At 43.3% G+C, this 14,336-nt stretch overlaps 1 protein-coding gene across 1 annotated transcript in view; it reads left to right on the forward strand.

Annotated features, from left to right (window-relative positions):
* Nucleotides 1-13,571, forward strand: part of mib2 (MIB E3 ubiquitin protein ligase 2) — a 35,478-nt gene extending 21,907 nt beyond the window's left edge. Inside the window, exons 13-19 of the mRNA XM_070839768.1 lie at nucleotides 871-1,025; nucleotides 6,753-6,879; nucleotides 6,988-7,248; nucleotides 9,673-9,851; nucleotides 10,074-10,267; nucleotides 10,437-10,502; nucleotides 10,763-13,571. Coding sequence (XP_070695869.1) covers nucleotides 871-1,025; nucleotides 6,753-6,879; nucleotides 6,988-7,248; nucleotides 9,673-9,851; nucleotides 10,074-10,267; nucleotides 10,437-10,502; nucleotides 10,763-11,004 — 1,224 coding nt within the window. The 3' untranslated portion in view covers nucleotides 11,005-13,571. The remainder of the gene's footprint in view (nucleotides 1-870; nucleotides 1,026-6,752; nucleotides 6,880-6,987; nucleotides 7,249-9,672; nucleotides 9,852-10,073; nucleotides 10,268-10,436; nucleotides 10,503-10,762) is intronic.
* The last annotated feature ends 765 nt before the right edge of the window (nucleotides 13,572-14,336 follow it).

Raw genomic sequence — 14,336 nt, forward strand, 5'->3', positions numbered from 1 at the left:
TTACAGAAAAACAATATCTAAACATGTGCAAGAGGTCCTTGAACTATTTGTGCAGCATGATCCATGTTTCAGGGATCAGACAGTGCTCCACTCCACACTAGGGATCCACTCATATTCCTATTTTGTCCCAAATACTAAATAATTTTAGAAGTCGGTGGCTCGTACAAACCCTACTCATGTCCCCTGCTGGCTCAGTCACTGGTCATGTAAACGTCTGGTTGGCCAATAAGTGAGTGTCCCTCGCAGTGTCCGCCATTATGCTACACACATGTCATAGGCAACTCACACATTGCCCTGTCAAGCAGTTTGTAAACCCACAAATTCAAACATTTATGGTATTTGACTGTGACCTTGCCCACTTCAGCCCTCAGCCTCATTAAGGTCTCATTAATGGTCTCTTTTAGGGCATTTCCCAGACTGTCTGCCTAACATGCCTGCAACCAGGCCCAGATTTCACTAACAGCACTTTTTTTCTGCTTGAGTAGTGTGGCTACTCAGCTAAAAACATGGAGTAGCTGCCCAGAGTTACAATAAGAATGTGCTGCAGCATCCATCACTCTACTAATACAGACCCAAAATTGGTATACAACGTCTGGATGTCAAGATTACAACAGATTTTAGCGAATGAAAGCACCTCATAGTTAAAGACTGACACTTTTCTAACATCATAAATCATATATGTCTTACAATCAGTGATTAATGATGCAGTGATAATGTGGCTTACACAGTTGCCATCATAACAATCTTTACATGGTACTTAATGTTTTTCTGTCATGTCTCCGACATACCTCAAGGAAAGGCCCAAAAGCCTGCATTATTAGCTTAATTCCAGCATGTGCAACAGCCTCACTCTTTTTCTCTCCCTGCCAGGACTCGTATGGGGACACGCCGCTCCATGACGCCATTGCTAAAGATTTCCGTAATATAATCGAGATCCTGGTGGTGGTGCCCAACATTGACTTCACCCAGCAGAACCACAGAGGCTTCAACCTGCTGCACCACGCTGCCCTAAAAGGAAACAAACTGTGAGTAGAAACCATATCCAAAACTTTTTCTAGGTGCCATCAAGTATGTGTGCACCAAATGAATCCAACTGCTGAAAAATGAAGTGAAAAGTGAAAAAATCCCGTCCATGTACATGAGGGTGTTGTTGATGTTGTTCTCTGTCCATGGTATTTTAAATGCATATGTCCGATGGGAGCATTGGAAACGACTGATATGGGCGTGTGTGGGAATCTTTCCTGTGTGTTCAAATGAGGACTCAAAGGTCAACGCTCAGCGCTATCCATTACAGATAGAGAGCTCGTCTCCCACACAGCTTCTGCTGCTGTCAGCAGGCTGGCAGTCAGTATCAGGGAAAAATGCAGCAACATTTACTTTTGCACCAGTTTCCCTACACATTGACTTGTCCTCCAAATTATTCCCAAGCTACTTCTAGTGAAGTTATGTTTCAGCAGTGCAGAGCCTGGGATTCATGAGTGGGAAAAAAAAAAATCCGAACAAACTGTGAACAGGGATATTTTTTTCCCAGGAAATACCGATGACCACAGCTTCCTTGACTTGGCTGTGGGTTGTGTCACGGCACTTATTGAAAGGGAGAAAGAAAAAAAAAAGGTTTTTATGAAAATATCAAAGATTTTGACTTCCCAAAAATGGCTCCATGTATTGTGTCCCTGCCAGTGACACTGATAGGGAGCTGGTGAGAGATCAGCTCAGCCATTTTACTCTGCACCGAGGTGCTCGAGGCCAAACATCAAGGCTGCCTGGCTGACACCTGTCACAAAGGCTCCATTGTCCTCTGACTGTGTTTTAGGCTGGTTGACACTGGAGGTGCTTCATCACCAGCTGAGCCTCGACGGTGCACTGACCAGGCAGGCAGAGAGGCAGTACATAACAGAGTGTTCTCACAATGATAAGGTTTCATCCCTGAAACACAACTCAGACTCCTTTCTGGTGCGCCAGTGTCCTCCTCTGTCCATGTTGCATCACATCAGCACCCACACACCCTGAATAGCCTGGAAATGCAGAGAGAGTGCACCAAAAGTGAATGGTTCCTTTTTTGCTAAGCTGTCACGGTTCTCAGTGGTACTCTGAATATATCCACGTTCATCACATCAATTCTTATTTCAAATCAGGATCTGAACTGAGTTTCCAGAGGAGTCAGGGCCTTAAAACACATCATTACTTTGTTAAGATCAGGAAAATATCATTTTTTTCCCACCTGTTTGAAAAATCAGTAAGATGGTACATCTCCTTTCAGGTCTGTGTGACTTCTTGATAATTTTCTCAGTGCACCGTCTGCACGACCATGGTGAGGTTCCTGCTTCTTTGCTCCAGGGCTTCTACGACCTCATATGAACTTTACTTTCCAAATTATAACAAATCCCTGTAGTGGAAAATTGGCCCTGCTTTTTTTTGCCAGGGAGTGCCATGAAGGAAAGGAAGCAGGAATAAAAAAAAAAACAAAAACACAAGCATCACCATAAATTTCCTCCCTGAAGCCACGCCATTTCATTCAAGGTTTCACTCCAAAATGTTTTTTTTATGAAACATGATGGATGATATCTTAGAAGTATACGTTCCACAGAGTGGGAGCCCTGTTAGTGTCATTAGTAAAGATTTTCAGGCTGTGAGTAAGATGACCATCGCTTGGTCCCCCGCAGACTCTCAACCGTCTACTTATGCTGTCTGTGAAATGCTAAATCCATTAGAAATGAGCATAAGCCAATCCAATATTCTCATCAAAGGGAAGCTTTGAAATGCTAAATTTTGACCTCCCAACATTTCCTCATCACTCTGATTACCAGCCCCCTCCTGGTTGATTTTGTATGCACCTTAAAAATGACCCTACGAAAATAATTATCTTAGGGCAGACAAATGTGGACTGAGCATGGAAAAGCACACAGCCGGCAATAACTGCAAGTGGGACAGGAAAAAGAACTGGCGTGGAGGCCGCAGTAGACAGTCATTTAATAAATGTCCGATCCGTTCTGGCAAGTGTCATATGCGCCGTGCTGGGAGTTTAGGCTGCGCTCCCCAGCATTCATTTAGCCTGACATCAGCCGCTGCGCCAAAAGTAGAGACACAGGATTTACAGTGTTCAGGATTAGCTTGGTTCTCCACTTCATTCATATATCACCAGCAGGCCAACTCTGCATTGACACGGTCCAGGTGCTCTGTGTCTTCTGTATGTTTCCCTAGTTTGGTCTGGCTTACATTCATTCAAGTGTAATAAACAATTTGAATGTATGCAGGCGTTAGACTGAGAGTAAACACATCTCATCACAGTTCATCTTCTATTTAAGATGAGAATAATATGGAGTAAATGCAGAATTCAATGTATTCATGGAGTTTATGGTTAGATTTTCCTTAATATGCTCTTTGACGTCCATCCGCTTTTTATTTACATCCAACAAAGTGCCATCACTGCCTGGGATTCTCCCCTATTCAGTCAGCTGCTGACTGACTGCGCTGTCGTCCTTATTTTTGAGAGTAAAGATGATTCATAAAAGCAGATTTTTTTTTCGTTCGACATTGTTAAGAGTTCTTGTGAGCAGCTGTGGCCCTCCGTTGTGTTTTGTGACAGAAAGATGAGAATGTTTTGTTTATTAGGGTATTTATTTATTGTGAGGAAATGGAAAAAGAGGGTGAGAGGCCAAGTTCTCAAACAGTCCTGGGAAAGAAAAGAAACGAGGCAAGCGGCCAGACTTCTCAGGAGTTTTCAGCGTGACAGAAGAGGCAAATGGATGCACATATAGTCAGTTTATTGGATTTATTGAAAAAAAAAAAAGAATACTTGGCTGGATTTCTCCCTCTGTCCCGTAATCTCCTTGAAGCTTCTTTGTTTCTCTTCCCCTTCTCCAGATCCCCTTTGTTCCCCAACAGTTTCTTCAATTCTTCCTATTTTGCTCCTCTCTTTCTGCCTCATGACAACACAGAGTGAACTCTGACACACATTGAGATTTCACAGTATACTCATTCTCACATATGAAATTAAACTCCTTATTTTTGTTTCCTTTGTCATTCCCAGTCAGAGAATTAGTACTTGTCATGGTACATTTCTTCTGCTTTTATCACGCTCTGATCAAGACGCGAGTTACAAACAAGCATGATGCAAACCCCCCAAAAATAACCAAATGATGACTTCAGTCTCCAGAGGAGTCATCACCAGCGTGCCCTCTAGCCGACGCCCTCTAGCTGTTGTGCGTGAAGGCATGTTTGTACAAAACGTCAGCCCAAGTCTGAATATTCATGAACACACAGGAGTAACGATTATGGAAATAACGCAGAGAAATGAGGCATTATGGGTACAAAGGTGAGACAAGTCACACAGCTGTGTCCACTTCAGATCTGCGAGGGGGAACTCTTTGGCTAACAAAGGTGCTCTCTCTAAAGCAGGAACTCCATCAATACTGTCACGCCACACACACACACACACACACACACACACACACACACACACAGAGCTGCATTGCAGGTACTGATGACCTCCAACACAGCGTCTCCCCAACAGCCTTCACTCTTGATAATACACCCAGGGGAGATCCCGACCACACCTGGCAACACATGTAACTCTGCAGCCTGTGCTCTCAGCGGTCCAACAGCCATAAAGAATTTAAAAAACGTATCAGAAATCTGTTGCTAATGAGCCTGGAAACTGTTGTTTTTTACACTGATGTAAAAATAATTACATTTCACATGTTCCCTCCACAGTACTGGGAGCATTTCTACAGTGTAATACAGAAATGACGAAGCTATCTAGATGCATCATTCAGGGAAGTTGGTGTGATGATGAGCAGAGATGGCTCACGGTTTGTTTCAGCGCTTCTGTCAGCGGATTTTAAAGCAATACCATATTCGGCATTTGTGTTGGACAGTTTATATAAGGAGATTTTTATTGTCTTGTTACTTAAAATAAAAGTTAGAGAGTACAGTCATACCAATGATCTTCCCTCCCCGGAACAAACTGCAACCACACTGTATCTAATAGCTCACAAATGCACGCAGACACACACGCATACCAAATATTGTACATAGCATAAATGCATGGCAGTTGTAGGCGAATTAAGTGTATAATCTTAGAAATGTTAGAAATTTAAAAGCTCATTAATCTTGCAGTTCTGAATTAATGCTATGGAGGTGCTAGTTAGAGAGACTTTCTATACAAATAATGCATACAGTAATGAAGTAATCACAATTCTTCTACTAGGTCAAATCTCATCTGCGCCTCAGTAGTGTGTTGAGGATGTTTTCTCCTAGTTGTATGTATTGTTTTGTTATATAGTAATTAGCTTTTTATTGCTGGATCGGCGATGTAGTATGGGTTGTACTGTACTACAGAAATCACATTTATCGGTCAATCATTGGCGATAAATTGTATTGATGTTCTGCAGGATTTCTGTATGCTGGTCATTGAGCAGTGTGTTTATTAATAAGGATTAATAGCTGCAGAAGGAGCTGTCTGCCCATCTGTCTGTCTGTCTGTGTAGTGATGGAAGTCAGCAACACCAGTGCTTCCAAACAGTCAAATCCAGCGGATAAAGATGTGGATAAAATTAGCCTAACATCCATAGGCAGGTTGGGTCACGTCCCACCCAAGCCTCCACGGTGGCATGCCAGCTTCCTGGGTGCTCACTAAGGCTGTCAGCTCCAATTTCACACGTCATAAAGCAGATTCAGTTACAGAGCAGAGGACGACTCAACAGTGCAGCCCAGAATCACACTGCAGCATTAGCCGGCTGCATGGATCACAAAAAAGTTCTTCACTTCACTTCACTTCGCTAAATGTGGCTTCTTCTTTTAGAGAAACTGAACCCCTTCTCCTGTGTTAACCCTCACATTAAAGACAAGACGCTGTAATCTGACAACATTGAATGGATGCCAAAGAGGACAGTGAAAGTTTTTGACCTTGAAGGATTTTAACATTTAACATGCAGTTGTGTGAGACACCGAGCTGCGAGGTGTTGACTTTGGTATTTATTCTTACCATGTTATAGCACACAGGTGGGATACTAAATATGACGGCAAGCTTCAAGGATATCAGTGATCCCCTATTATTTAACACAGTGTACTTGACGGAGACGCAGCTGTTGTAGAGCTGTTAACAAGCCGATCTAACAAGAAAACACAGCGGCACAACAGGCAGCCAGTTCTCACTAAATACAGCCAACTGACCTCCTGATGTTTTTTTAACGCTCCCCTACCCAAAGTGTAAATTGTTGCTCTTCCCTCTCATCCTTGTCGCTTGGTATTACATTCAGTATTCCACCAGTGTGCTCTAACATGTCACAAATACCACAGTCAACGTCTCGCGGCTCGGTGTCAAATCTTTCAAGGTCAAAAGCTTTCACCATTCTCTTTGGCATCCATCTCGTTTTTAAGATGGGTTTTAGTTTTCAGATTACAGCATGTTGTTGTCTTTAATTTAAGGGTTGAATAAGGAGGAGTTCAGTTTCTCTGAAGTACACTGTGGCACACGATAGTATGAGCATCATACAGTCTGCAGATACACTGTCTCCGTGTCTGATCAGGCTTGTGTACGTAACGCTAAGCTTAAACAACCGATATCAGATTCCAAGATAGTTCTTTCTGTTAACGGCAACTCTCAGCAGCCTGCAGTTCTTTAAAGTGAGAGATGGTGAGAATCATTGGGGTGGCTACTACAGATGAAACTGTTCTTAACTTAAGCCATGAGCCCAGGAGTGTTGTGCACGCTGTCTCACTGAGTGTTGTGTTGTTTGTCCCGGCGGCAGGGCCACAGAGAAGATCCTGGCCCGGGCGCGGCAGCTGGTGGACGTCAAGAAGGAAGACGGCTTCTCGGCGCTGCATCTGGCCGCCCTCAACAACCACCGCGATGTCGCCGAGATCCTCATCAAGGAGGTGAGCTGAAGACAAATCATCTAAAGACAGCGCAGTACGCCCACACTCACCATTTTGAGCTTTGATGAAACCTCTGATCTTACCTCACCTTTCCTTCCTCCTCCACAGGGACGCTGCGACATCAACATCCGCAACAACCGCAACCAAACGCCGCTGCAGCTGGCGGTGACGCAGGGCCACACCGAGCTGGTGCAGCTGCTCGTGGCCGAGGGCGCCAACGTCAACATGGAGGACGAGGACGGGGACACGGCCATGCACGTGGCCCTCCTCCGCCCACAGCTGGCCAATGTTATGCTCAGCCCCCCCGTAGGAAGCAGCAGCACGGAGGAGAGCAGCGAGGGTTGTTCCTCCACGTCGCTCTACTGCAGGGTGAGAACCGAATCCTGCAACACTTTGTCAAAGTAGTGATATTATATGTACGAGAAGAAACTACTTCACCATACTTCTGCCTACACACAGCAGTGTTCATTTTACTTATTTATTCAGTGTGATTAACGGATATTATTTTTCTGACTTTTGACTCAACTCACAAAGAGAAGGAGTTAGAATGTGACTACACTTGTTGAGTAATGTATTCCCACTGCATTCTGGGTATTGTTGGGACTGAATGAGCTGAAGAGAGACTCTGCTCTCAAAAGATGTGAACACGGGAGCAAATAACAGCTAAATAAAGACTGGTGAGAGCGTTAAAAAAAGACACAGTCCACAAATAAAGGGCTAAAGGAGGAGTACGCAAAACATTCAAAGACTGAACGAGGGGTAAACAGACACTTAAGGCAGGTAAATGAAGGCTGAAGGTGGTAAAAAAAAAAAGGATTAATGTAGTCTTAAGGAGGTAAAATAGCAGGGTAAATAAAGACTTGAGGGATAAGTGCAGACTTAATATTGATACAAGGAGGGGAATGGTAAACAAAAACAGAGGGAAGGAATGTGAGGATATTTGTTTATAGTCTAGGTGTTTAATCCAGGATAAAGCAGTGAGTTGGCTTTACCAGGTAAATGATGGGATAAAAGGACTGAAAAGAAGTCAGGTGGCGTGACGTTAAGATAATGGTTTACTGAAGAGAAAAGACTTTGCTTTAACGTGTAAACAAGGCGAGACGGAGAGGTTATCTGAGGAGAAAGTAATCAGGCAGGTGAAAGCAGATATTTCACGTTCTACAATATGTCGCTTTTAAGGAGAATAAAAAATAACTTTTAACTGATTAAATCTCCACATTGAGGATTTATTGTCCTCGCCTTTGACTTTAATCTCATATCGCTCACTTGCTTTAAGAGAAAATGTTGGCAAGAGAACGGTGGAGAAATGAAGGGAGAGAAGAGAAGAGGAGCTAAAGGGATGAGATGTAAAGAGGGCCCACTTAGTGTAGTTATATAGATTTGGCAAAGCTCTAGTTAGTTGTCTGTGATAAATTTAGGAGGATGTCCTGAACTCTGATAGAGCCACACCCCATTAATTAATCCAAGGGAACTAAAGAGAAAAAAGCCACCTGGTATGATTCATCCTCAGAGGAATTACTGACCAAATCCTCAGACATCCCTCTAGTATGTTTTAATTTTGAAATGCAATTTGAAATTTTGAATTATTGCTTGTTAGGCTTTTTCTACTTCATACCAGCAGTGATGTTAATAGTCATTATGACAAGGCTGGATGATGCTACACTTTCTACCAGCATTCACTGACATATAATCACCTTATGAAGTCGCTGTAGTGAATGTGTTGGCAAATAGCACGCACAGACAAACGTTACACCAACAGTCATGAGTTTCGGATGTAAGTCTAATATTCTCTCATGTTTTAGGTCCATTTCCATCATATACTGAGGGAAAATAAGTGGTTCTTTGACTGTTAAATGCTCCATTATGTTCGCAAGCTAGTCCCGAACTTTGTCTACTTTGAGTTTCTTTTACTGAAAACATCTACCTGCTGCTTCAGAGAGCAGTGACACAGAATCAAAACAGGAACTTTGTGTGTCGTAAAACCAAAACAATGAGGTGAGAGATGCTAAAATGCTTTTACAGAGCTGAGGGGACATGCAGAAGGGCTTCATAATGATCTTTTCATCGCTGCTCATATTATACATGGTAATCAAACCTGTCGCTAATTAAAAAAATATTGATTAGAGCAGCTTTGAAAGGATTTGTTCACCAGATGTTGAAGTTGTAACTGTATCCACCACATGTTAGTGCCACAGCATCTCTCTTAATCTCCTTCATGCTCTTCAGGGAGCCACTGAGTCACAACAACTAGTTTAATCTTCCTCATTAAGAGACCTTCACCCTGTGCTTCGCGCAGCACTTTTTATACGAGCCCTTAAAATACTGTTACATCAGTTGGTGTTGATATCATTGCGCCAATGAACAATGTCCTTTCCAGTCTACATGACCGCAAACACTGCAGCTCCACTCAACATCCTGGACACCTGCCAAGCCAATACAGACACACACACACACACACACACACACACACACACACACACACACACACACACACACACACATCTATGAAGGTGGCTAGAGTTAAGAGCTCAGGGCTGTTTTGGCCACTGTCAGCAGATGAGGGACTTCGTCAGTGCTGATTAGATTTGGGTTTATGTATCAGCCTTAGCTGGATTGCACTGGTTTTACTTCAGTTACCATCACAATCACAATCAGCTGCGTCCTTGACTAAGTTCTCAAAGTATTCTCAACTCCACAAGATCATTTCTTTTCAGTCATGATTTTAACTTCTTCTCCCTTCCTTTGTCTGCCCCATCCTCTCATCATCATCATCATCATCATGTGTGTCCACAGCTGAATGCTTCAGGTCTTCTGGGTAATACTGAGCTGAGCGTTGGATCGGCCCTCGCTTGTTTTCTAGCGCAGGAAGGGGCCGACATCAACTACGCCAACCACAAGGGCAAGAGTCCTCTGGACCTGGTGGCAGACAGCGCCATGGTGCAGCTCATCAAGAGCTTCTCTGAGAAACACAGGTAGATGTCTTAAAACTCATCACACCTTTGGATAATTCCTGTAAATATGTTGGATTGATAAACCGAAAGGTTGATTTTTTAAAGCCATGTTTACAATGTTCTGTTGAAGCTTTATGTGATGGGACAGAAATTCGCTGCTACAATAAAAGTGTTGGGAACCACTTGAAACGTTTAAAATGTGCTCAGCTCTGTGAGTTGTTAAAGATGTTTGTTGTCTGTCAGGTTGCAACGTCTGCAGGCCATCACATGTGGACAGGGCCTGAGCAGCGCCAGCCTGCGGCGGGTCCACACTACGCCCAACACCATGACCAACCTGGTCCTTCCCACACTGCCGGGGCCCAGCGAATGCCTCATCTGCTCCGAGCTGGCTCTGCTGGTTCTCTTCTGCCCCTGCCAGCACAGCGTGGCCTGTGAAGGTTGGTTAGAGCTGCGATAGCCATCGGGGGCCACGCTTCACTTTCTGTCTTGTTAAATGTTTAATAACGTGGACAAATTATTTATACTGTGGGTCTTTTTATTCGTCAAATCGCACCGTGATTGTGTCTCTCCTCTGTCTTTGTGCTGACCTTGTCCTTGTCTCAACAGAGTGTGCTCATCGAATGAAGAAATGCATCAAATGCCAAGTCACAATCACCAAGAAAATCAGACAAGGTGCGAAGAATCCTCTCACTCTTGTTATCTGGGATGTGTTGATAGTACACCGATATGATGGAGAATACTCAGACTAAACAGTACAGATCCTCTACATATATTCAGAATCAGGTTAAAGATGTAATTTATTATCTCTCTGTGCTGTTTAAATGGTTTATTGTGTCTGTCTTTCTTGAAGCAGTTTTTAAATAATTTAATCTTGATAATGTGATCCCCCTCCCTCCCTCCTTCCCTCCCTCCTTCCCTCCTTCCCTCCACAGACCAAACGGAGGTGGACTGCAGTCCCGGCACCGAGAACTCGGAGCAGCACAACCTGCTGGAGCAGCTTCAGTCTCGCTACCGGCAGATGGAGGAGCGCATCACCTGCCCCATCTGCATCGACAACCACATCAAGCTGGTCTTCCAGTGCGGACACGCCTCCTGCATCGACTGCAGCGCCGCGCTCAAGACCTGCCCGATCTGCCGGCAGACCATCCGCGAGCGGATCCAGTTATTCGTCTGAGCTCCTCTGTCCCCTCAGCTCTTAACGACCCAAAGAGGATGTCGGAGGGGGCTGGAGAGAAGTGGCAGGGGGGGCAGCTGTTACCTTTGAAGACCCAGTGACCTGTATCTGCCTGTCGCACCCTCCCGCTCCCCCTCCCGCTCCTCCACCGTGATCGAACACTCGCTCAGCCCATAGGTTGCTTTACGCTAAGACGCCGTGTTACATCGCCGAGAGCCCACCGTTTGTTACATTTTGAGTAGTCTCCCCTCGCGAGCAGCGCAGGCAGGAACGCGTCGATAACTTTAGATTTCAGCATCAGAACTGATGATCCGCAGAGGCCGACGGGGAGCAGAAAAGGCAAAGCTGTGAGCTGATGCTGCCACTTAGAATACTCTGATAAGTATGTTTTCTTCACTCCCGCCCAGCCTCCACCTCCTGTAATCTGTCCTATCTTTGCTGCTTTTAAGTGGATGTCTGTTACCCATCATCCTCTCTGGCTGTCTGGCCTCCTCTGTTTACAAGGCTGCGCAGAATCAGTCCCCGTCTTCTCGCCCCTCAGCCTGTCCTGTGAATTATGTTTGCTCTCATTTGTACCAGTCTCTTAATAATCAGTGTTAGTCTCTGCAGAGGGAGTTGGTATAACTAAAGGCTCTCTATAGCCCCAACCACTCGCTTGTATGCAAGAGGAAATACACACTATATATGCATGAATATATGCATATTGTAAAGCTGAAAATGACTGTGTTGTCATGGGTGATTCGTTGTTGTTGTTTTTTATTTCTCTCTGGTTACATTTGTGGTTTTTAACGTACAGATACGTACAGATTTTTATTTATGTGTGAAAGGTGGTATTACTTAGTAATGTCTTTTTTTTTTTTGTTTGTTTTTAAGTTGGTGTTTGCTTGGCAAAATGTTTTTGTTTCTACTGAAATTCACCCCAAGCCTATGTCCTCTACTCAGGGTATCAAATCATTGAAAGCACTTGTGATATCCATAAAAGGTTAAAGACCCTTCCCCACACACACACACACACACACACACACACATCCACACACACACACACACACACACAAACACCATTAGAGAGCTTCAGTGTATCAGATCATTTTAGCGATGGGTCACTGAAAGAAAAGGTCATAAATAAGCGACTCAAAATCGCATAAAAAAAAACTCAATTTACATTATTAACCTTCAAAATATCATCAGTAGTAAAATGAATGTTTGCAGAAACGTTTCTGCGACAAAAGTGACATTTTTCGCCATAAAAACACAAAACCGATGTTTTCAAATCATCCCAGAAGCACCAGTCAGCTTCATCTCTGTTGACTTTAGGACAGAAAGCATTGTGTTGGTCTGCCTGTTTGTGTCCGAAGACCACAGTCTGTCTATCAGCTGACTCGTGTAGAGACGCCGACGAGCAGCGGGCTCACAGCTCACAGGAGGACACTCGTGTTCTGTCGTCTAATCCACCAGATGTGATGTTTGTCAGATACAGAAACAGAAGGGCAAAAACATGTCACGGTCGTTGTGTCGCACCTCCAGTCCCACGTCCACCCTCCCGGTCGAGCCCCCCTTTCTCTTCTGGAGTTCTGGATTGTACATCATCTTCATCCTTTCTAATGTTTTGGTGTGATTTCTTGAAGGGCTTATGCATTTGAGAAAAAAAAAAAATCGTATCTATTTTAATCTTTATTTAATTTTTATTTTCTATGATAAACTTCCAGAGACAGGAGGTGTTTTTTTTTTTTTTTTTTTGTCTTCATTAGATCCCACATTTTGGGAGAGCCAATGTTAAAGATGTACATTTGAATGTCGGGGGGGAAAAAAATGTATCCTGTCTCACTCTGCCTTTTTTTTTACGTGTAAATGAAAAAAAAAAAAAAAAGATGTAAGAGAAGAAGCTGGAGAGACTGAGACGCGTTTACCACGAGGTTTACTTTGACGAAGGAACTTTTACATCAGTGCCAAATCGCATGAGGATGTGCATGGGCATGCACACCCGAATCTATCTAGACGTACTATGCTAAACCCCTCCTCGCTCAGGTGAGGGTTCAATTATTCCAGCAGTAAACTAAAAGCAAACTTTAAACGTTAGTATTTTATTCAGTTCAAAGTTTTATCTCAGCACACTCGGTTAGCTGGTGTTAGAAGTTGAGCTAATGGTGTTAGCTTCCTGAATTTAGCTGTAGTGCTCTGAACCTCCTCGTCCCGTATTGTTTGGAGCTTTTTACAAGTCTATATATTTATATTCTGTGAGACGTTATCAATCAAGGGACAAGTTTCTTACAGAAATTTTAAGGATTGTCCATTGGTGTTCTAAAATCGATAGGTTTACAGGCAAAGGCAATAATGTTTTAGAGAAAACGGGGGAAGATGTTTGAGTTCTTTCTTTTTCTCCCCTTTAAGGAGGCGGCTGTGAGGGCGGGAAACAATTTATGTATAAAAACACTATTAAAGCAGCAAATGTTACTCTTGGTGTTTGTACAGTTCAGCTCTTGGAGTTCTGATGTTGGCCTTACTGTCCATTCCTCCTCTGTTGATGTTTTTTCAGTTGTATTCTGTACAAAAATATTTTGCAATAAATATGGAACTGTTTTCTAAGGACTTGGTGCTACAATTATTTTATTGTTTTATTGTTTGTTTTTTATTCAGGATGATCCGGAGTTACATTTTGAAATGTAGCTGTACTGTAGACAAGTTAAGCGGAGTATCTTAAAGACAGAAGCTACCTACCATACCAGTGATTACCTGCTCATATCTCTTATATATATCTATTATTAATGTGCACATTATTGAAAATGTTTCTCAAGATTGAGTCTACTCCCACATGAAGAGGATACACCTGTTGGAAGGTTTCCACCAAGAGCGTCCTCTTCCTGTTTTTAAGTTTTATAGAAAGTTTTTACAGAAATCAACTATTTCAGTCAAACTTCCTCTGACTCCAGTGAGGGAGAAACGAATAAAATATCATGGAGGTTACGATTTTGTTAATTTAAAAAAAAAAAAGAAGTGTAATATTGGAACATTTCTTGTTTCACATCCACGCCCCCCACCGACATGAGCGCCCCCTCAGTTGAGGTAAACAGCAGGCGAGCTGGTTGTGTTTTGTGTAATCCGTTTAGGTGCCTGTGCAGCGTCTCCAGTTAAATGCTGCTGTGTGCCACGTCTTAGTCCTAATTGTCTTACGGCTCAGATGGCTTTGGCATATGACTCAGCACTTTAGCAGTGACGTCTTCTCCGAGGACTGGATGACAGCCTTGTGAACCCACAACAGTCTGCAACAAATGTTTCATGTTTCTTACGTATCGATAGAGCTAAAAAAAAAGGGTATTGTTGATGTGATACTAGTG

The sequence above is a fragment of the Pempheris klunzingeri genome, chromosome 11 (genome assembly GCF_042242105.1).
Source record: "Pempheris klunzingeri isolate RE-2024b chromosome 11, fPemKlu1.hap1, whole genome shotgun sequence".
Classification (NCBI taxonomy): Eukaryota; Metazoa; Chordata; class Actinopteri; order Acropomatiformes; family Pempheridae; genus Pempheris; species Pempheris klunzingeri.